Raw genomic sequence first — 23,273 nt, 5'->3', positions numbered from 1 at the left:
CAAACAGCGCCTGCGCGAAAGGGATGGGCGGGGGTAGTTCTCTCGCGCATGGGCCCGAGGAACGGAAGGGCGGGACAGTGGGAGCGCGGCTCGAGTTCCCTGCCGCCCACATCCGAGCGCGCGCGCGCGATGGCGGGGGCGCGCGCCGCCGATCTTAACGGACGTTGAGGGAGGCGGTGAGAACGAACGCGCGCGCCCGCCTCTGTCCGCTGCCCGGGTTTGTCCGGATCCTTCCCCGCGGGTGTTGAGGCTGAAGAGGAATCGGCGGCTGGAGGTTTGTCCGGACAAATGGCGGGGGAGGGGGACGCGGCGTCGGCGGCTGCGTTTGTTCCCCTCCCCCCTACCACGGCAGAAAGGAGAACGGGGACTGCGGACCTGCCGCCGCGCAGCACCGTGACCGCCGCCCCAGGGCAGCGTCCGCTCCGCCGCGGCCTGCGCAGTGAGAGCGGCTCCTGGTTCCCGGGGAGTAACCGCGGGCTCTGCCCAGCGCCCCGCGCTGCTGCCGTGTCGGCTCCGCGCGGCCTGTGGCTGGGTGTGTCCCCGCCCGGCCCTGCGGCTGCGAGGGGCACCGGAACAGTCCGGCAATAACAGCAGTCAGCGGGGGGGGGGGCATCCCCGCCGGCCCGGGTCCCAGCGCGGCGGGCCCCGGAGGGCGGAGTGTGTGTCCTTCCTGTGTTTTCCCCTTCTTTTGCTGCCGCTGCGCCCAGGCACGGGACCGGCCCCGCGGGGGATCCTTGCCATTAGCCGCCCAGATGTAGGGTCGCAGCGGGTGAGCTACGCGGTGCCTGCGTAACCCCCCAGCGTCGCAGTGGGCCGGGCGCCGCAGTGTGCGCTGCACTTCATGCCCGTGGCCCGGAGGGAGCGGGGAGGATGTGAAACTTTGATTTTAGAGCCTCTTGGATGTAAAGCTGTGATAGGAGCCTTTGAGGCGAAGGGCGCTTGGAGGTAAGGGCGCTGCTTTCTTGTCCAGGCGGTCCTGGAGTCGGCATCACATCGAACGGCATCAATGCACAGTGCTGCTGCTTGCGGTGACTTTTAGCCTCCCTTAGCGCTCAAGTGTAGGATAACTTGAGGGATTACTAGTAGTTTTCAGCTTTAACTGGACTTCTGTTGATTGCTGTTTAATATAACATATTGCTTCCTTTTCTGATGTGGCTACACAGCTTAAACATACAATATGCTTAGCACAAGATGTAGAATAGTTTTGCTGTTTTCCATCATGTGCAAGTTATTTCCCCATCTTAAACATTTGGCGTTTGAATTTTCCCTTTAGCAGACAGAAGATGATTGGACACTTGCACTAGCTGCTTTTGAAAAAATTGAAACTTGGTTATAATTTATAACAATATCTGTTTTTCTAATTCTTATATATTTATAAGGTGAGCTGCAAAGCCAAAAAATAGTTGACTTTTTTTTTTTTGCTGCTTTGTGATATAATGAAAGCCCAAAAGATTTATTTTTAAAATTTCCATTGGTCTCTTTACTTCAGAAATGTGCTTGGGAAGATTCAGCTGGAGAGCAAGTATGGTTATTCCTATTCAAACGACATTAACGCTGAGAGGATATAAGGGTAAAGATCCTTACAAGAATGTTGTAGTTAAGCAGTTGAGAGATCATCGTTAAAAAGTCAGGAAATGTATACTGAATATTAATTATCAAGAAACAGAAGCATTTGAAAATTCCATATTAAGTATTAAAATTACATTATCTTTGCAAGTCATATAACCTGATCTGGTCATAGAAGGCATGCTTATGGAGACACTTCAGTTCTTGTCTAATCATGCTTGGGTAATTGTTCGGTTCATGGACTCATAAGGCCCAGTTTTGCAAGATGCTGAGTAGTACCCTCAGTACCTTACAAGATTGGGCCACTAAACAAATAGCAAACTCCACTCTACTAAAGTGAGTTTTTTAATTTGGGCAGTATGACTGTGAAGAAGGCCTGAGTTAGTGGAGATGCTGTTAAATTATTTTAGCTTTTATAATCTGAGGTCATTTGTGGGGAGGGTGAGATACAGTTTTCAACCTTCTTACTTTTTCAGGACATCACTGAGGGCAAAGCTTAAGGTAATCTTACTGAATTTCTGTACTCAGATGTTTGGATTTCTTGTCTCACCACCATACTGTTTCAGACAGTTCTGGAAGTTAAGATATATGATGGAGGTTCTGGAATTGAAAACTTCATCTAGCTAAGAAGAGACTGGCTCTTAATATCCTAGAGCGCAAGAAAGAGAAATTCATTCTCTCCATTAATGATGGGCTGCCAGATCTGACTAAGGACATCTCTGTTTCTGTGGTGTTCAGCAGTCAGTGAAATAAGTCCCTAGACAGGTTAGCTCTTGCCGTGGATAAGAATGCTAAGAAGATTCACTTTTGGAGGTAGAAAGTCTCTTCCTGGTGTAATCTCTGTGGCCAATTGCCAAACTGTCAATTTCTCCTGTTTTCATGTTTGTGAAGATATATTTTCTCTAGTAAATCTCCTCCAGGAGGAGAAGAAAAACACAGTGAAGAAACTGGCAACCACTGTGTAATGTCCAAGTATACCTTAAGAGTGGTGTGTATAATATTTCAGATAGTCTGGCTCATATGACGTCTCAAGGTCCACTATTAGGTCTTTGGAACTCCATGTCCTCCTTCGGTATCAGAATCTACCTAGTGTCTTCAGATTTCAGGACTCAGTTCTACAAGAACTGATGCCATGGCAGTATCAGAACTGGCAGAGGAAAACATCTAAGGCATGGAACTGCTTCATCAATCACCTATTTCTTTTTCAGTGGCAAGGTTGCATATTTAACATGTTGCCCAAGAGTCCAAAGCTAGTTCTAACTTCTGCTTCTCCCGATGTTCCACTTTTTGTCATGGAGATCCCTTGGCATGGTTGATTAATTTAAATGATCAATTTTAATCTTATTTAGCATTTGTATTTTTCAGGTATTTTCCTTGAAAGCTTCATTGTTATTGGTTGGTATAACTATATTAAAGCATGTTGATTTGCAACTAAACATAGCTTTTATACCAAATTTGGTGGTACCTTGTGTACTAGGAGAACACAGTATCTGTACAGGCTTATTTAAGAAGTTATGTCGCTTAACATTTATTCACATAACTCTTAAATTTTGTTAGAAGATGGCAAATGACATACTTATTTACTAGATTTTTTTGCTTATTTGTGAGCGGCATTTGAATGAAAATTGGAATTCTATTAAAAATGGAAAACTGAAATTTATTTTAATTATCTCAATTGTGCTGGGTAATAAGAAACACTAGCTGATCAAAACATATTTTGCTTTTAAAACTGATTTATTAAGCAGAAGAGGAGGTATTCATTGTAGTTAATGAATTGACTGTTCCTGGTCACGCTGGACCAGATTTTTCAAAGGTGTCTAGGTGCCTAAATATATGGATAAGTGCTTTTGAGAAATCTCATTAGATGCCTATGCGTATGTTTAAGGCATCTAGAATACCTTTAAAAATCTGGCTCTCCATGTTTTTCAAGTTATTAGAATTAGTAGATCTCATCCTCTCCCACCTGGTTTTTATTCAGACATTAGAAGAGGGAAAACAAGCTTTCCTGCTCTTTCAGCTCCCAATCTATTACTCAACTTTAACTGAACTTGTCCAAACAAAGGAAATATTTTCTCTGCACCTGCTACCTAAACTGAAACCAAAAGTAATAAATTTAAATATTTTTTTGTTCAACATAGCACTTGGTCCATTATAAAGATTGAAAATAACAGACACTTACTGCCATCCATAACAGTGTGATGTGTTTATATAACTTGATTTGATCACCAAAAGTTAAGTATCTTCCCCCGGTTCTGGATATAATTAAAAAAGCAGCACCCTTTAACTTATTAAAGTTTGAGAGGTCGTTGATGCAACATGTCTTTAATTTAAATGATTTTAATAAATTAGGTCTTGACATAGGTTGTCATAACTTCAAAGTTAAGCAGTTTTTAAAAGAAAAATGTATTAGATTTTTTTAAATGAAAAAATCACTTATTTTTAATACTTCCTGTCACATGGTTGGTTTTGTTGCAGCTTGATATGGTACTGCTGTGGATCAGTGGATAACTGAGATAATTCTGCTTGAATATGCTACCAGTCCACTCCAGCCTCTTCCCCACCAGTGCATCTTTAGGTGTTCCTGTCATGAGACCAGAGACGCAGACCAGAAAAAGACTCCTCGTGAAAGGAGTTGGGCCGTCAGGTGTCACAGTTGGACATAGGGGATAATCTTATTCATTGTCCTTCTACTGGAGAAGAATTTTTTGTCCCATCATCTCTCCAAAATCTGAGCAGCTTTTTCAGAAAGGTCAAGTTTCACATATTGTAATGCTAGCTTCCATCATCCATACCCATTTCCCATTCAAACTTAAGATGTCTGTTTCTATATAGCTATTGAAAAAATTATGGAAAATACTTTTTTCCTAGGGAATATCCACTATCAGTCTTTTTGATCTTAGTTACACCAAGCATATCAGATGTGGCTGCTTTACCTCTAAAGGCTTTCATGCATAGGGAGGCAGTGTAGCTAGTGAATAGAGCACTGGATTAGAACTCAGGAGACCTCTGTCACTGGCTTGTTGGATGATCTTGAGCAAGGTGCTGTATCACTTTGTTCCTCAGCTTCCCCATTTGTAAAATAGGGATAATGATACTGTGCCAAGTTGAGAGCTGCTATATTATTAGATGACTGGCCATGAGATGTTAATCAATAAACATGATGCTCATGCATGTCCTGACTTACATAAAGCATCTTTACATATGCTATCCTGGCTTTCCCATGGTCATGGGCACTTTCTTGAAATTCATGGACTCTTAATGAGTTGTCCTCCCGACGAAGAATTCTAAGCTTGTGTGATCCCACCAGAGGACTCCTGGCCTCTTCCACAAATATAACATCTTATGCACATCTCAGAGTGAAACTGCCAACATTGGCAGTAAAATTCAGTCCAGATGTGGACAACGTGAGGGCTGAGTACTTCAGATATTCTCATGGCCCTCTGGAAGGAATTCCCACCCAATGTTGAAGGGAGTTAATTTCAGACTGACCATCTGCTCTAAACAGGGGAGCCCATCTCTGATCTGATATTTCATAGGTGGTTCACAGTCTTCATATACTATGGAGGGGATGATGTGATGAGATTGATTGATTAATTGCCAAATTATCAGCAGGTAAGTATGCCCAGTGGTCTGTGATGGGATGTTAGATGGCATGGGATCTGAGTTACTACAGAGAATTCTTTCCTGGATGCTGGCTTGTGAGTCTTGCCCATGTGCTCAGGGTTTAACTGATCGCCGTATTTGGGGTTGGGAAGGAATTTTCCTCCAGGGCAGATTGGCAGAGGCCCTGGAGGTTTTTCGCCTTCCTCTGCATCATGGGGCACAGATCACTTGCTGGAGGATTCTCTGCAGCTTGAGGTCTTCAGACCACAATTTGAGGACTTCAATAACTCAGACATAGGTTAAGGGTTTGTTATAGAAGTGGATGGGTGAGATTATATGGCCTGCATTGTGCAGGTCAGACTAGATGATCATAATGGTCCCTTCTGACCTTAAAGTGTATGAGTCTATACACTTTCTGCAACTGACCTCTAAAGTACCTTCAGATCATTTCTGACAGTGATCAAGGTTATGTTGTTTAATGTTTGATAGTTTTTCTCCCAGGTCCAACTTGTCTTCTCCCAGGTTCACCAGTCTGTTGATGTATCTTCTGCCACTGCATAGGTTTGGCTTTCAGTCATCCACCCTCAACTAGACCTTTCAGAAAACTTACTGCTTGGCACACAACCAGTTCTTTCATGGAACCTTAACCTAGTGATGTGAAAGTTAACAGACTTGACTTTTGAGTCCTTAAAAACATGATTTGTTCTGCTTGTTAAAGATATTTTAAATTAAAATATATTAGAATAGTGAGTTGTATTATTTTAATGGTTGGTTGTTTCTTTCACCACCGTCAGTGGAAATGGAAAAAGTTATCTGTTCTCATTCAGACCTATAACAGAGTTGGTACTGGAGTTTCTCACCTGAATCACACTGTCGGTGTTCTCATATAAACTTTATTTCTTAGCCAGGGTTTTAACTAGGCTCTAGACACTAAATGTCAATAGGGCTTTGAGTTATTTGGATAGAACTAAGACCATGTCTGAACTATAAAGTTAAGTCAACTTCATGTGAGTTAGCATAGAGCCTCTGTTTTGCGTGGCCACACTATACTCATTTTGTCAGTGGAGGACTAGCAGGACTTGCATCGATGCACGGAGCACTGCACTGTGGGTAGCTATCCTGTAGTGCATGTAGCTGAGTGGAATTCTGGGTTGGGCTTGCAGTGGCTTATGGGACCAAAACATTGGCTTGGGTGGCTATGGGAACATGGCGTTAGCCTCCCATAATGTACTTTCTCTCCCTGAAATCAATGGCAAACATATATATATGGAGATATACCTATCTTGTAGAACTGGAAGGGACCTCAAAAGGTCATTGAGTCCAGCCCCCTGCCTTCACTAGCAGGACCAAATACTGATTTTTGCCCCAGATCCCTAAGTGGCCCCCTCAAGTTTTGAACTCACAACCCTGGGTTTAGCAGGCCAGTGCTCAAACCACTGAGCTATCCTTCCCTCCCCAAAACAAGCCAAGCCTTTTTCATAAGCATGGATTGCCTCCTCTGATGCTATAGCACAATAAGCATAGGCCTCAATCAGCTGTACAGTGTTGTTGTAAGCATTACAAACACCTTGCGCCTTATCCTGCAGTATTTACACAGCTGATACAGGAGGCAGTGCATGTAACGATGTGATGCCATGCAAGCAGCCCTGCTAGAAGACATAGAGTGGAGCAGTGTGCAGTTGCTGGCAACAGTTGTGCATCACCTTGACACTGAGTGCCATTTTTGGGCCCAGGAAACAAGCACTGACAGGTGAGACCACATCATTACGCAGCTATGGTATGACAAACAATGGCTGCAGAACTCTTGAATGTGTAAGGCCACTTTCAGGAACTGTGTGAAGAGTTTTCCCCAGCCCTGAAACACAGGAAGATTTTCAAAAGGATTAGGCTGTGCATTAAGACATACTATACATTAGCTACTGGGGTAGAAGTCTCATTATGATGATACAGCAGTAGGGTATATTGATTTGGTATAATGTAAGCTGTAACTTGACATGAAACGCCTTTGCTTTTTGACCCAGAACCCTGCTATCCTTTTACATCTGTTGGTGACTTCCACATTTAAGTTCACTAGAAACTTGAAAGTCTGTATCAAGTTAGCAGTTCATGTTAGTGTCTAGGAGTACAGGAAGTAGTTAGTACAACAGTTCTTCTCTTACCCTTCTCTGTCTCCTGTCTCTCTCCCCACTGCCCCACCACAGACAAAAACATCACCACACCCTGCTCTGGTATCCCCTTACACTATAACAGCCTTAGGTACATTCACAGAAATGCATGTTAATTCCAAAGTTAGTTTCTGTTGATGTGTGTTAAACTTTTAATGCTATAATGTAAAGGTATGGCTATGCTACATGCTGCTTTCAGCAGCGTAGCCTTTCCCAGGTCTCTCAAATCCTCCCCTCCCCTTCCTCCCCATGCCTTTCGTGGCAGCGGTGAAAGGCTCCACCACTGAGAAACTGAGGAAATCTTTCCTTGCTGCCTACCCTTTACCAGAGCCTTTCACTGACATGTAACTGCCACCAGTGGTGTATAGTGTAAACATAGCCTCAATGTATTACTTTTTCCAGTTATGTATCACTCATTATCATGGTGTTACTTTGTGATAAACAGATAGCTAAGGGTTAATGTCTATTTCACCTGCAAAGGGGTAACCAAACACCTGACCAGAGGACCAATCAGGAAACAAGATTTTTCAAATCTCAAGGGAGGGAACTTCTGTGTGTGTGTATCTTTTTCTCTCTCTGTTGCTCTCGGCTCTGAGAGTGAACTGTCTCTCTCCAAGCTTTCTAATCTTATGTTTCCAAGTGTAAGTACAAAGGTAGAAAACAATAGGTTTTTATATTGTTTTTGTATTTACATGTGTGTAGTTTGCTGGAATGTTTTAAATTGTATCTTTTTGGATAAGGCTGTTTATTCATTTTTCTTTAAGCAATTGACCCTGTATATTGTCAACCTTGATACAGAGACCATTTTTATGTCTTTTTCTTTCTTTTTATATAAAGCTTTCTTTTTAAAACTTGTTGGATTTTTTTTCTAGTTGAGGCTCAGGGGATAGGAATCTCTGTGGGGTTACGGTCTCCTCAGGGAAAGACTGGGAGGGGGAAATCTCTTTGTTTCAGAGTTGCAAAGCTTACCTTTGCAGGGACTCTGACTGAGGGTGAAAGAGACTGGATCTCTCTGTTTTGCATTTCAAGGAATTGAAATAGGGTGATCGTCCAGGGCCATCCAGGGAGGGGAAGCCGGGGAGGAAATAAAGAGGAGACAAGGGGAGGGGGTTATTTCCCTTTGTTGTAGACTCGGGGCATCTGAGTCTTGGGGTCCCCCAGGGAAGGTTTCGGGGAGACCAGAGTGCGCCAGACACTGGAATCTGGCTGGTGGCAGCGCTATCAAATCTAACCTGGTAATTAAGCTTGGAGGTTTCATGCTAGCATCTTATTTTCTGAACTCTAAGGTTTAGATCTGAGTAGGAAAGCTATGACATACTTACAAGCAGGTACTCGAATAATATTTCGAGCACCTAATAGCTCAAAGATTGCATTTGCTTGCCAGAGTAAAAATCCTATGCCTCCATGTCTCCTCCGGTTGTGTATTGTCTGTTGTGTGAGAAATTTAAATTCTTTGACAATCCACTCTTTATGCAAAATAAATTACCGTGCTTTTCTTATACTTCCTTTTCCTTTCTGGCTTCCTTCCACTTCTGTTTTCATTATAAAAGTTCATATCAATCCAAGTAAAGATGCACTGTGCATGTTTACTCTTTCCTTTCTCTTCTCACCCCTTTCTTTCCTATACTACAGTTTACCATTTTCTTCTCATTTCTTGTAAAATGTTTGGAAAATGGAAAATTTCCAAATATTTTTCCCTAGTTTTTGTTTGAAATAGGTGTTTGAAGTCCTTTTGTCTAGCTATATTTTTGTCTTTCACTACTTCCCAAATCTATTTCTTATTTTTGTCTTAACCCATCAAACTTATCTGTACATATGTTTCACTTGGGTAAATGTATTAAATCAGATTTGATATTTACATCGCTAGTTTTTTACTGTCTTTTTATTGTATAGTTTTACAGTGGATGTCATATGACTTTCTTTAGTTTCCTAATTATAAGTAGACTCTCAGATAACTTTCTAAAATTTCAGGCTTAAATACTCATCTCTGAGAGAGACAAATCCAGAGCCTCACTAAAATCCTTACTGTAAAAACAATACAAACACAAAATTGAGGATTAGCAAATAGTTTGTGCTATATTTGCAGCCGACACCACCTGTGTGTATATTGAACATCCAAACATCCAGAAAGCTGAAATGCTTCAACCAAGCTATTTTCCTTCAGGGGTTGCAGTTTCAAGTCAATGGGGTGCTCCTAAGTCCATTAGATATTTTTGAAATTCTCCCCCTCACCGCCCCCAGGCTGAAACGTGCTTGGGGGCTTAAAATTTGGCTCCTGATTTTGGCGTGTGTCTATAAAGTTCATGACCTAGGTTACTGAAAATCTACATTTTTACTCTTAATGCTGAAGCACCTCTTTTTGATGTGATGAAGACTCTGGTATCAAAAATCAGTAAATATACAATTTTAGCCCCTGATGCTTAACTTATCAGTAGAACTGTTCATATCATTAAGTGTATGCAGCATCAGGACCTTAATTCTTTGTATTTTGTATGTATGAGTTTTGTAAGATACAAATACAACTTACCATTTGTGGCATTTAAAAAGAAAAACAAAAACCAACCTAGCACTTATGTAGTTCACTAATATGTTTGAAGCACAAATTTTCAAGTTCTGCATAGCCTCAACCTGGTTTAAAAGAATCCAGGATTGAGCAGTTGAAGCCACTTATTGTTTCCAGATTCCAAAACTCTCATTTTTAACACTAACAACTTGCTGAAGGTAATTTCTGACTGTTCACGAATAGTGATACCAACAATTGTCACTTGAGCAAGGTGGATTGATTAAAATCAAAGCAATTTAAATCACAAATTTTAATCATGATTTAAATGAGCAAGCTGAAAATCTGTTTAAACAAAGTAAGTTATCTGTAGTTAGTGAATTGAACCAGATTGTTTTTGGTCACCATGTCCGTCACAATTTTATAGTAGTAGATCTCATCCTTTCACACCTAGTTTTTATTTATAAGCTGTAAGAGGAAAACAAGCTTTCTTGCTTTTTCATTCAAAGTGAGGAAACCAATTGGGAATTGAAGTAGTCATTGAACTGAAATAGTTGAATAACTATTCACTCTGCATCTGCAGGGGAGACACTACTTCTGTCAAAAATTAGTTTAGCACTTGAACTAACTTTGGTTGCAGGGGATTAGTCAGTGACTACCACCGGTTTAGTGGTTTGACTTTGTATAGTTTAGTTTTTTGTAATGACCATCACCATAGCATCTGAGCAACTGGCTATGTATACAAACTTTCTAAGTCCAGATCTGAAAGTTATAGCACTTAATGTAGTAACCAAGGATCATCTTGGTATTGGAGATGCATATTCAACCAGTGCTTTTCATTTTCAGTATCCTACCTGAAAACTGTACACGTCTTCTACAATTTTAAGATTATAAGAAATTTGGAATGCTGATACTAAGGGTATCATTAAGGTCACCTAAATACAATTACATTCTTTATGTGAAATGGTATTAAGTTAGTATTTCCAGGCTCTTTAATATGAGAAGTTCTTGTGAATAATAGCATTCTTACGACTTCTTAACTGAAGTGATTCGTCCAACTTTAATTGGAATTTTTTTCCCTGAAACACCTTTAAGAAACTTTTTTGCCTTGAACTGCTCTTTAAAACTTTTTTCTTCATATAGTGAGACAGTTCTTGAAATCTAGCAAGATAAGTCAAGTGTAAAGTTAGGTGAAACCATTTTGGAGATATGTAGTGATCCAAACAAAAATTAGCAAAAAATAAGAAAATATATTTTAATCCCAAGTTCCACTTGTTCTATAGTAGAATTTTTTTCTGAAGAGATTAGGTCTGGCATGCAAAATATGTAGACAGGTGTGGTTTTGTTGAAGGTTGGGTGGAATATGGGAAATATGACTAGTTATAATAGGAAGCTAATTTCTTAACTATGGAAAGGCATCTCTAATGTTAAAATATTGATAAGTTATTTTGAAGCACTTAATGCGGACAAAAGAATTTTGTTAATGCTGGGATGCAATACAAATCCTAAATTTATAGATGGTGGCTATCTTTACTATTAGCTGGAGTAAATGAAGGAGTTCCTACCACTTAAAAAAAATAATTAAGAATGTAAGGTACTTCTGAGAGAGGAATACGGTCATAAATGTGCAGTATTGCCAAGTGAATCTTAACTTTGTCGTCAGACTTTGATTTTCACTTCTCAGCTGTAGAGTTGTACTGACGTAAAATTTATTTTTTCTGTTCTATTTCCTAGGTCTAGGATCCTTAACTTGAAAAAAAAATCACATACAAATTATTCTGCCTTTCTCTGTGTTTTTAACCTTTAGATAATTTTGCACTTGTTTCAGTATCTTTCTAGAAATATGTGTGGCATTTAAAATTGTATTTCAAATAACGTATACTCAAGGCAACCATTTTAGGCAGGAGAACTGTGAAACAAGAAATTGTGCTTTTAAAAGGTACTAATTTGTGAACCAATTTTATTTTCTTGCTTGCAGCCACTGATCATGAGATGTTTCCACGAAATCTACCTCAGACGTCACTTTTGCTCATTGATGTGCTGCGCCATTTCAAATCTCAGCAGGAGCTCTGCAAACACTCTTGAAAAAGTCTCGAGAGAACAGATTGTGACACCAAATCAATGCGTGATGACCTAGTAGTAGGTTGAAGTCTGAAACATTCTTGATACAGCAGTCCAAGAGAACACTGCCTAATGTATTGATAGAATTTCTAAAGGCTACAAACAGCTCCTGCAGTTTCTTCTTCTTGTTGCGCCAGAAACATTCATTTGACCTTTCTCCTGCAGAAAGATCCTTGCCTCTCTAATCTAGTCCTGGAAATATTAATGGAATACAGTCATGTCTACTCAGGATGAAAGGCAGATCAATACCGAATATGCTGTATCCTTGCTGGAGCAGTTAAAATTGTTCTATGAACAGCAATTGCTAACTGACATAGTGTTGATTGTTGAGGGCACTGAATTCCCCTGCCATAAGATGGTTCTTGCAACATGCAGCTCTTATTTCAGGTAAGTGTTCAAATCATGATTCATTCATTCAGACATATTGTACTGTTCTGTAAGCAATGTACATAGTTAAAAATGAATGTACAGCCCAACAATTTAAAGATTTAGTGCTGGAAATCTGAAGTGAATAGCAGAGCTCTTAAATACTTCAAGTAATAGTAACATTGAAAGGTCAAAGTAGGGTTTTCTACCATTTTACGACTTATTCCAGCCAAAGACATTGCATCGGCATCCACCATTTGGAGAAAGGAAATCATAAAAAAATTATCAACAGCGCCATTCTGGGGTTAGTTCAGGCTGTGTAATGCAGTTCATTTCCTGTCTTCAGCATGTGGAACAGCTTTTTCCAGATAAGCAAGACGTTTAGTATATGTTGTCCTTTCTGTTGATATGGTTCTAAAATAAGCTAAGGTGAGTAGGGATTCCCCACTGAGAGGAAACAGTCCCCATATCACCTCCCCCAATATGCTCCTCGTTCTCTGTGCTCCTTGAACAAATGTTGTCTTCTCCTTTTAAATGCAGGGATTTCTGAGGAAGCTTACAACTTCATGTTTTGAGCTGGATAAAAATAGGCACAGCAGAAGCCAGAACCTCTGCTTTGGGTTTCAAAGAGGGCCCCCACCAGGATGGAGGATTAAGTATTGTTTTAATCCCGAGATTCGTACTGTGCCAGTGCTATCCAGTTCTTTACTGTAGTGCTAGTGAACTTTTAAATCCACTAGGTCCTGTTGTGTTTACCCTCTTAAAACGGATTTCTCTTGGGTGCATTTATTAGTTCTCATGCCATCTTTGTGGATTTCTCCATACCAAGTTTTACAAAAACTAACCTATACTGGGGTTTTGGAGCAGGGCTTAGTCATGCACGTTGATGCCACTGAAACATCTTTCTGCCTGTCTGGCCCTGGAAGTGAAAGCCTTGAAACTAGAGTGTGGAACTGATTGATGAGTTAGTAATGACCTTGGATCTTCTGTATCACTGGTTCCCAATCTGGAGGTCACAAGCATCCTTCCTTTCTTTATAGCTAGCTAGAATTGGATTTCCCCAAACTTCTTTTCCTTTTGTAATATGGTTTCACAGTATGGAGAATATTGAAAACCACTATTCTATACATTTGGCCCTTGAGACAAAGATGGCAGTGATCTTTGAAGATGTGCTTCTGAAGTATTCTGTAGTGTAGGGGTTCTCATAGCAAAAATTTTGGTGGCCTTAACGTGCAGCCACCAATTCTTCATGGCCGGTCTGACAACTCTCTCTTTCTGTCACTGCCTCCCATGGCCCGAACTTACCAGCCACCTGCGGAGTCCCAAGCTCCTCATGCCCTGGCAAGGTGGGAGCAGGGGAGCTGCCCAGGGGAATGCCTTGGCAACTGAATGCCCGCAGCTGTTTCCACTAACGAGCTGCCTCCTGTGCTATGCACACTGGCCCCACACCTCTCCAGAGGAGCTGCCAGAGCCCTCAGTGTAAACACCAAGATAGCCCATTTCAGTGCCCTTGGTAACAACTATTCAGGCACAACAACTGGGCACTTCAGGAAGGAGCTGGTGCTTTGCTCCTTGCGATCTCCGCCTATGCTTTGGAGGCTGTCATGGCCGCAACAAAATCTGCTGGTAACTGCTTCGCTCTCTTTGTGGGAATCGGAGGCAGTGTTGGTGAGTTGTGAAATGTTTGGCTGTCTCTCATATGCAGCCTGACATTGGTTTTATCTTGGCTTATATTTCCTAACAAAATGGGAATATCAGATCCCAAACTACTCCAGAGGAATGTCTTCCACTTCTTCCCCAATGCCTGTTGCTCAGCTAGCTGATTTATGAAGGGGGGAAAGTGGTGTGACAGGTTTTTTCTGTCCACTGGAACAAAGTACAGTGATATTTTTCTAAGCGATTAGGAAACAGACCCTAGTCTTGAAATTAAGATTGTCTTGAAAAAAACCACCTCTAGCCTGAAAAACAAGCTTATTATCCAGTGAAAATTACTGGTTGCAAGGGAAATGTCTTAAGGAGGCACAACAATTTTAAGGGGTAAAATATATATGTACATTTTATCTATTTTATAAATATTTGTAAATGCAGTATACCACCAATCTTGTCTTTCATATGTCTGTCTTTTTCCTGCATTGTCTTCTACGTACCCCCATTGTTTACTTATATCCCTTCAACTTCTAGATAAACTGTTTTACACATGCAGAATATAATGGGTTTTTTTGTAACTTCTGATCTTTCCTTTCCCTGAGAGCTGTTCAGTCACATGCAGGTTTCAAAAAGCTTAGTTACCTAAAAAGACTACGTTTACTATCCAAAAATTGATGGCAAAGCCCTACTGCCCAGGATCTGCATATAAGAAATCTTTTTTCCCCCTTTCTCATAGTGAAGTTCCTGGAAAAGGAAATTACAACAAGGTGCTGTCCTTGAGACTTGCTCATGGACTCAGTTTCTGGTTGTTTAGATACTTAAAGCCCTAGAATCTCTCTAGCTTCTGAAAGATTGGGGGTTCAGTGGGGGGCTCATCACACCCCACCCATTGCCTCCTATTAGTGGAGGGGGAAAGTACTGGTAGTCCGAAATCAGTACCTTTGAAAATATAGGAAATATCCAACAATATTTAAATAAATAATATTCTATTGTTTAACAGTGTGATTAATCACACGACTAATTTTTTTAATCACTTGACAGCCCTACTAATAATGCTTCTGTCTGCTTTCAGGTGGTATTTGTAACTGGCTCAGGAGTTCCAGCAATTCTAGAAATAACAAGCCATTAAATTTGGTCAGACACAAATTGTGGATGGCTAGTAGTCACAAGATGTCAGTGTTGGAAACTGTGAAAGCCCTCATAAAATATTAGATTAGAATATGCAGTCAGACCTCTTTCTAAGATGTGCTTTTTTTGTATATTAGAATAGGAAGTTGGGCACCGGGTATGGAAGGGGTGTGACATTTTGTAGTGGTGTCACTCTTTCCCTATTTTCTTCTTCTTCTTCTTCGCTTTCATTTTAAATAACCTCTTAAATCAAATCTTTGTAATGCCAAGGTAAGGTTGATCTAAACACCAAAGACAAGAAACAGGCACATATTCAAGTTTTCAATACTACCCTTAATGCTAAACTGTGCATAAACAAAATTACACACTTTTGTTGTAAATACTGATTTAATAAAAGAACTCTTAAGTTATTGTCTCATCAGCTGCTAGTGCATACAATAACAAAGCATAGCACTTGTGGTGCTTACGCTTGTCAGAATTAAACTAGGCAAGTAAAGTAAGTGGTATGTATTATATATGTAAAGAAAGATACAAAATCATCCTCTTTTGTGATTGTATTTCACTTTAAAACTTTAAAGCTGACCTTCCAGTCTCAGGAAGGGACTTATGCAGGTACTGATTTCTGGGGCGGGGAGACGGGGGAACAATGGCAGAAAAAATGTATGCCAGACTTCCAAATCTGAAAAGAGTCCACTGTGTTTAACAAATGGTAAAAACTTACATGGAATGCAATTCTATCAACCCAAGCACCTCTCTGTGCCCCTGACCTAACATAAATTCTTATGTATCCTACATAAGATGCAGAAGGTAGAGCCGTATGAGTTTCTTTAAAAAACAAAATCAGAACCACATGTATTTTTCATGAAGCATTTTCTCCATTTGTTCCTAGCAACTTTTGCTGGAGAATGCGTCTGTCCTTCTTGTAAGATGACGGTGTAAAATATTTCTCCATTTTTCTGGCCAAGTAAGCAACCATGTCATGTCAGTCCCTGCTTATGGTTTAAAATGTACTCCTGAGGGAATTCTGCGCTACTGCGCATGTGCATAATTAATTAGCCATGCATAGTTTTAATTTTTATATGGAGGAAAAAAGCTTGTGCTGAAATGTTGCTGCAGTTCCCCCTTTTGCCCACCAGAGAGTGCTGTGGCGATGGAACACAGCAGCAACTCCTGGCCAGCTAGGAAAGAGAGAGAGCCTGCCTGCCTTCACAGTCCATGTCAGGACATGGGCTATGGAGAGAGCGTGGGATGCTGGTGGGGGAGGGCAGGGGGGGGGGAGTGTCAACGGCTCATAAGGTCTAGTGCAGGAGGACAGACTGGGTCAGTGGCTGAATGGGAGTGGAGGCACAGGGAGGTGCAGAGCTACATAGAGACAGATGGGGGCACAGAGACATGGGGACACGAAGGGGGTGCAGGAACACATAGGGACAGGTGGTGGCTGAGTGGGGGACCAGAGACATGGGGAGGGCATAAGAGCCACAAAGGGACAGGAATGTGGTTGGGTGGGGGCACAGAGAGACATGGGAATGGGAGGGAGGTGCAGGGCTACATGGGGATGGAGAGACACGTGGATGGGGGTGCAGGAACACACATGGACAGGGGCAGCTGTGCCTGACGAATGGGAGAGGCTAGGGGAAGCCAGGGTTTGCAGGGGAAGGTCCATAACAATCCCTCCCCGCCCCTTCTTGGGGGGAAAAAAAAACAAAACCTGTTTCATGCTTTTCTCACCAATACCCAACAACCCTCAAAGTTCACATCCAGGCTCCTTCCCAGCAGTTTACTTCCTTCTCCCTCAACTCCTCCCTTACCCCTTCCTCCCTCAAGCCTTTGCACTGCTGCTGAGGGGTGGAGGAAATATGGTTCTGTATTGTAGTTTAAATGAATTATTACTCAGAGTTCTGTATTAATATGCCTAGTAAGAAATCTGTTTATCAAAAAACATTTTGAAATGACCAAAAATAATTGAAACTGATGTGATTCTATTGTTGTTTTGACAAAATATAAATAAATTTTGCAGAATTTTAAAATAATGACCACAGAATTTAATTTTTTGGATGCAGAATTCCCACAGGAGTAAAAATGGGATGGTAACTTACATAAATATTGAGTACTATATGTTCATGTATAGAGAACACTGAAGTTAGTAATATGATTGGAAAAACTTTTTTAAAATGTTTGTTAAATGCTGTGTGATCTAAGGTAAGTACTACATGAATGTAAATGGAAAATCACATTAGGAATTTTTAAAGTTTGAATGAAATGACAAGAAAATTTTAGGTGTCTTTCTCTTTTGTGGTTGGAGTGATTAAATAACAAAAGCAGTTACTTAAGATTACAGTATGTGTCCTTGTCAGTTTTAATGTAGTATTTTTCTCTTCAGAGCCATGTTCATGAGTGGGCTAAGTGAAAGTAAACAAACACATGTACATCTGAGGAATGTGGATGCAGCCACTTTACAAATTATAATAACTTATGCATACACGGGTAACTTGGCAATAAGTGACAGCACGGTAGAACAGCTTTATGAGACTGCTTGCTTCTTACAGGTAAGAACATCATGTATATTTTGAGTAAAAATGCATGATAACTGCTCAATCTCTATACCAAAATATGGGGTTCTAATTTTTTCCTTAAATTTCAATTACATCCCATTTCTGTCTCTTTTTAAAAAGATAGAATAATTTTAAAAACTGTCAAGTTTGTTCATATTAGTGTGGACAGCCATTACCAGAATAATCCCACAGCCAACCTGTTTATATGGTTTCTGAAGGAATAGAATTAAACACAATTTCTATCACTTTAATTTTGTAAGAAGCTAAGTAAAATGCACAAACAGGTAGAGGATCAAACAATTTGCATGTCAGGTAAACATGGCTGTGTTTTAAAAAATCAAATTGTGTAGTCAAATTTCATGCATCTTTCTGGATGGAATGACATGTTCTTGGCTCAAAAACCTGCTGTGACTAGCAGTGTCAGTGCAGTATTCTTCCTTTTTTTGGATTTTTTTCATCTTGTTTATAGGTAAAGGAATAAGTCTTTGTCTACTCTACTTAAGTGGTGTGTTTTATTTTGTTTTTTTGCATTACAGGTAGAAGATGTGTTACAGCGATGTCGAGAATATTTAATTAAAAAAATAAATGCAGAGAACTGTGTGCGGTTATTAAGTTTTGCTGATCTCTTCAGCTGTGAAGAGTTAAAACAGAGTGCTAAGAGAATGGTAGAGCACAAGTTCACTGCTGTGTACCACCAAGATGCTTTCATGCAACTGTCACATGATCTACTGGTAGATATTTTAAGCAGTGACAACTTAAATGTGGAAAAAGAGGAGACAGTTCGTGAAGCTGCTATGTTATGGCTGGAATACAACACAGAATCACGATCACAGTATTTGTCCTCTGTTCTTAGTCAAATCAGAATTGATGCACTTTCAGAAGTAACACAGCGAGCCTGGTTTCAAGGATTACCACCTAATGATAAATCGGTGGTAGTGCAAGGATTATACAAATCTATGCCCAAATTTTTCAAACCAAGACTTGGTATGACTAAAGAGGAGATGATGATATTCATTGAAGCTGCTGCTGAAAACCCTGGTAGTCTTTACTCTTCTGTCTGTTACAGTCCCCAGGCAGAAAAAGTTTACAAGCTTTGCAGTCCTCCTGCCGACTTGCATAAGGTTGGAACACTTGTAACTCCTGATAATGATATCTATATAGCAGGTGGGCAAGTTCCTCTGAAAAACACAAAAACCAATCACAATAAAACTAGCAAACTTCAGGCTGCCTTCAGAACTGTGAATTGCTTTTACTGGTTTGATGCACAGCAAAACACTTGGTTTCCAAAGACTCCAATGCTGTTTGTTCGTATAAAGCCATCCTTGGTCTGCTGTGAAGGATACATCTATGCAATTGGAGGAGATAGTGTAGGTGGAGAACTAAACAGAAGAACTGTGGAAAGATATGATACTGAGAGAGATGAATGGACCATGGTAAGCCCATTGCCTTGTGCATGGCAGTGGAGTACAGCAGTAGCGGTTCATAACTGCATTTATGTAATGGCCCACAACTTGATGTACTGTTATTTTCCCAGGTCGGATGCTTGGATAGAAATGGCTATGAGACAAACTAGTAGATGCTTTGCTTCTGCTGCTGCTTTTGGTGACAAAATATTCTATATTGGAGGGTTGCATATTGGCAGCAATTCTGGTATAAGACTCCCAACTAGCACTGTAGATGGGTCTTCCGTAACTGTGGAAGTCTACGATGTGAATAAAAATGAATGGAGGATGGCAGCTAATATCCCTGCCAAGCGGTATTCTGACCCTTGTGTTAGAGCTGTTGTAATCTCCAATTCTTTGTGTGTCTTCATACGAGAAACCCACATGAATGAGAGAGCCAAGTATGCCACCTATCAATATGATCTGGAGCTTGATCGGTGGTCTCTGCGACAGCATATATCAGAACGTGTGCTCTGGGACTTAGGAAAAGACTTCCGATGCACTGTAGGAAAGCTGTATCCATCTTGCCTTGAAGAGTCCCCATGGAAACCTCCAACATATCTCTTTTCATCGGATGGGGCTGATGAGTTTGAGCTGGATGGGGAGATGGTTACCTTGCCACCCGTATAGCTCCCAAATTAGAGACTGCACACCTGCTTCTGGGTTCAGTTACCTTGAAATAGAAACTTTAATGAAAGAACAGGACTGGAAATTGGAACATTAAACCTGTCTTTCATAATTGTATTTTTATGCCCTACTTAGCATTTGCAGTCATTCAGTATGAATCAGTGACTTTTATAAGCAGATATGCTTCCATAATCTGAGATACTATCTGATAACTGAGAGAAACCTATATGTATATCATGAGCTTAAGCATCTGACTACTGTCTGAAGAATTAATTTCTAGTCCTATGAAGTCTTTCAGTTCAAGAAAAATCACAAAAGCAGTTGTTGTTGCTAGGATGGTATGTCACAATTGTTCTGAAAATATCTTCCAGTTATATTTGAACTACTTCTGGATATTCTACTTTAGTGCTCGTTATATAATTTTCAGTGTGGCCTAAGTAATGGAATGTGCTGCACTTAACACCAATATCCGTATCGGTATAGTAACGCCATTTAAAAGAAAAATAAACAAATCCCATGGATCTACCTGTGGTAGGAAGGGTAGATCTTCCTTTGTATGGTAACATGCAGGGCAAAATGACTGCAGGTTCAGTCAAGGTGTATTATTAAGTGCATGTATTCTATTTTCACTAACTTATACCTGTCTGTTTAGAATACAGGTCTTCCAAGCAGCTGGTGGTTTACCAGATGTGGACTTAAATTGCTGGGCTTGCAATAGGAATTGCTAGCCACTCATAGTGCGGGTCTGTGTGGAGCTTTAATCAATAAATGCCTCCACATTCTGTATTACAGTAACGTTGGCTCATGTATAATACTTCCTGCTGCTGATGTATTTTTCCAATGTAAAACAAAGTTTTAGTGTGGATTAACCAGGTCTTTATTTTTTGTTAATTTAATAATAAGCATTACTGTAGTGTGATTGTGTATAGATATCCCTTAGCTATCAGGTTTTTTACCTTGGGGGGAGGGGGAGCGAATTGTTCAGGAATATTCTGTACGCTGTGTGCAGGAGAGCAGATGACTAGTGCTGCTCTGGCATTAATCCCAGGAACCACTAGCAGTAGCGGGGCGCCGCCAATCTAACATGAACACAGGTGCTTCATGACAACCTTACTAGCATGTTCAGCTGCATCATGTTCTGGCACTGTATTTTGAATGACATTAATTTATTAAAAAAAGACTGAATCTAAGTGAGTTTTGGTGTGGTTTGTGGTGGGAAAGAGTATAGCTATGAATTTCTCTACTTTTCAGCAGTTTGCTTGGTGATAGGAAGTTAGCTTGTTTAAGGGCTGTTAAGATAAGTCATGAGACATGCATGTTTGAAAGCTATACTTGTTCAGTGAAACTGGAAGTTCAGCTTGATGACATAGGAGATTAGTAAATTCATGTCTACTTAACACCAAATTGCCATATAATGCTTATAAAATGTAAGAAGGAAAAGTTGTGTGGAACAATCTCCATAATATGCTAAGTCAGAAGTCCCACTGTCAGAGGACAGACTCCTTGATCTTCATAAGTAGAATTAGAAATAAAAGGTATACATTTCAAGAAATAACATATGCATTCTATTAGCAACAGTTCCATTTTCGTTCCATTGCCTGTGTACGTTTTTTGGTACAGTAGAGTAACTTGACTCTTCCAGCCATTCATGAAACAAGATATACTCTTAAAATGTTGGTGTTAGAATTCAAACTCCAGCATCTGTGGTTACAACTATCATCTTGTGGTTCAAGACCATGCTATAAAATGAAATATATATATAAACCAGTTTCTATCCAGTATTGTTTGGCATTTGCACCTATATTAATATTTCAGATTGGGGGCTTAGCAATATTTACACTGTCCCTTTGATTGTCTTTTGCTGTTAGTTTTATCCTTATCCCCCATGAACCAGATACTTCGAACTTAATGAGCAGCTTCCAAGTACCAAACCAGCATGGACTACAGGAAACTATGTCATGTGGGAAAACAGAACAATGAAAGTCTTGTCCTAAATACTGTGGCCTAATACATAATTACCATACCATTTACTATAGATAGAGGTGATGGTAGCAGCTCTGTAGGTCAGGTTGCACTGAGATTTTTACTTAAAGTAGGGATTTGAATAATCTTTGACTAAAATGAAAGCATTTAATACCAAATTTGGCATAGCTATATATTTTTATGGATTAAAAAGTTGCTACACTAAGTTATTCAAAAATTGATTTGCAATGTTTTCACCAATCTTTTTCCCCTCTAATGTTTGTGTTGGAGACATTTTTAACCCTCCAATTTTGGAACATATTAGTTTTCCCCAAAATTGTTTGCCATCATTTGTCATAAGTTTGGTCTAATAGAGGCTGATGAAGAACATTAATTTTGCTGGTTATTTCATTCGCCAGTACTGTCTTGACTGCATTTGTGCTCCACACACAGCTTGCTGAACCAGGGAGATAGGCCTCAGCAGACACTGTGAGGCTGACCTGGTGAACCATAGTAGTTCGCAAGGGGGGTCATTTGCCATAAGTGTAGCTTCACTTATTCATGGCCACTGCAGGGAATGCAGTAGCTTTCTAGATACTTAGGGTGAGTGCAGTGGGCCATACCCAGGTCGTCTGGCTTTCCCCAACCCCACCACTCTGTCACCCTAAAGGGAAGCACTAGTTTGATCAGTAAATATGAGCTTACTGACTTGGTTCATGTTAACAAAGGTACTCTATGAAAGATTCCTCCTCAGATGTCATTGCAGGATTTCCCTGTAAATCCAAAGCATACATTGATAACAGCATCACCTTGTATTCAGAAAATACACATTCCTCCCTAATTTATCTGGCCTACATTTCAAGCCTCTATCTGTGTCTCAGCTCTTTGAACTCAAGATTTTAGCTGGTCCTTAAACAGTATATGGTAGCAATTTTTTTTTTAAACTGTGCCTTAGTGATCTTTTAATTTAGTTTCTTGGTTGCCTTATTTTACTAATACAAGAGTAACAGCCCTATTCAATGGGAAATCAGTTGCCAAAACATTCTAACAGGGATTTTCTCTTGGCTGCTTTTCTGGTTAGTTGGTTTTGATAGTTGAAGTTTGTACTTGTACAAACTTTCACTCAGGATACTGTTTTAGTGCGGTTCAATTGTGATTTTCCTTAAAGTAAGGGCTTATATAACACAGCAATGAAGACTATTGATATGTGGGTCATTTCAATTCATGTGTTGGGAGGGCAGGATTGATTCTTCTCACAGTGAGACTCCATACAAGTTACCTATCTTCATCCAAGGTAGAGAGAGTGAACTTTTTTGAAGACATGGTGATTTTGGATCATACATTAAAGGACAACTTTTTTAGTCAAATAGCTTTTTGTTTTCATCCTATCTTTTAAGGAAGTCACAACATGCTGATCTCAATAACCTACAACTTCCTGCAGTAATATCCAGCCCTTTTTCTAATGCAATACAACCAGGGTAGCTGTAGTGCTGCTTCAGAAGGGAATTTCTCAGAATGCCATCAATCACTGGTGGCCAGGGTTTCCTGAAGAGCTTCTCCTACATAATATTTAATGTTAACTTTTTAGTCTCAT

The 23,273-nt window shown here is 40.3% G+C and overlaps 1 protein-coding gene and 1 long non-coding RNA gene across 7 annotated transcripts; one reads left to right on the top strand and one right to left on the bottom strand.

Annotated features, from left to right (window-relative positions):
- The first annotated feature begins 72 nt into the window (after positions 1–72).
- KBTBD2 (kelch repeat and BTB domain containing 2) lies at positions 73–20,907 on the top strand. 6 transcript variants are annotated; one of them, XM_032774830.2, is made up of 5 exons: positions 140–274; positions 1,490–1,570; positions 11,813–12,342; positions 17,477–17,642; positions 18,185–20,907. In XM_032774830.2, the coding sequence occupies exons 3-5, from the start codon at positions 12,173–12,175 to the stop codon at positions 19,718–19,720; spliced, it is 1,872 nt and encodes a 623-aa protein (XP_032630721.1). In that variant the 5' UTR covers positions 140–274; positions 1,490–1,570; positions 11,813–12,172; the 3' UTR covers positions 19,721–20,907. The 6 variants fall into 6 exon arrangements, with proteins under 6 accessions (XP_032630720.1, XP_074918682.1, XP_032630723.1 ...); XM_075062579.1 differs by lacking the exon at positions 1,490–1,570 and adding an exon at positions 2,775–2,872 and having other exon boundaries at positions 166–274; XM_032774829.2 differs by lacking the exon at positions 1,490–1,570 and having other exon boundaries at positions 73–274.
- Positions 3,993–6,977, bottom strand: LOC116821520 (uncharacterized). Its single transcript, XR_004372932.2, has 2 exons — positions 4,500–6,977; positions 3,993–4,422 (listed from the first exon to the last, which is right to left on the bottom strand). It is a non-coding gene; the product is annotated as an uncharacterized LOC116821520 (long non-coding RNA).
- Positions 20,908–23,273: the final 2,366 nt, after the last annotated feature.

This window comes from Chelonoidis abingdonii, chromosome 2, assembly GCF_003597395.2.
Source record: "Chelonoidis abingdonii isolate Lonesome George chromosome 2, CheloAbing_2.0, whole genome shotgun sequence".
Classification (NCBI taxonomy): domain Eukaryota; kingdom Metazoa; phylum Chordata; order Testudines; family Testudinidae; genus Chelonoidis; species Chelonoidis abingdonii.
Note: the sequence above shows the minus strand (reverse complement) of the source record. Positions and strands in the feature narration are given on the sequence as shown.

Bases quoted from the DNA above. Each gene is read 5' to 3' on its own strand.
- KBTBD2 (XM_032774829.2), top strand. From the start codon at position 12,173: ATGTCTACTCAGGATGAAAGGCAGATCAATACCGAATATGCTGTATCC. The intron at 12,343-17,476 runs GTAAGTGTTCAA...TTTTCTCTTCAG, and splicing joins ACATGCAGCTCTTATTTCAG to AGCCATGTTCATGAGTGGGC. The intron at 17,643-18,184 runs GTAAGAACATCA...TTTGCATTACAG, and splicing joins AGACTGCTTGCTTCTTACAG to GTAGAAGATGTGTTACAGCG.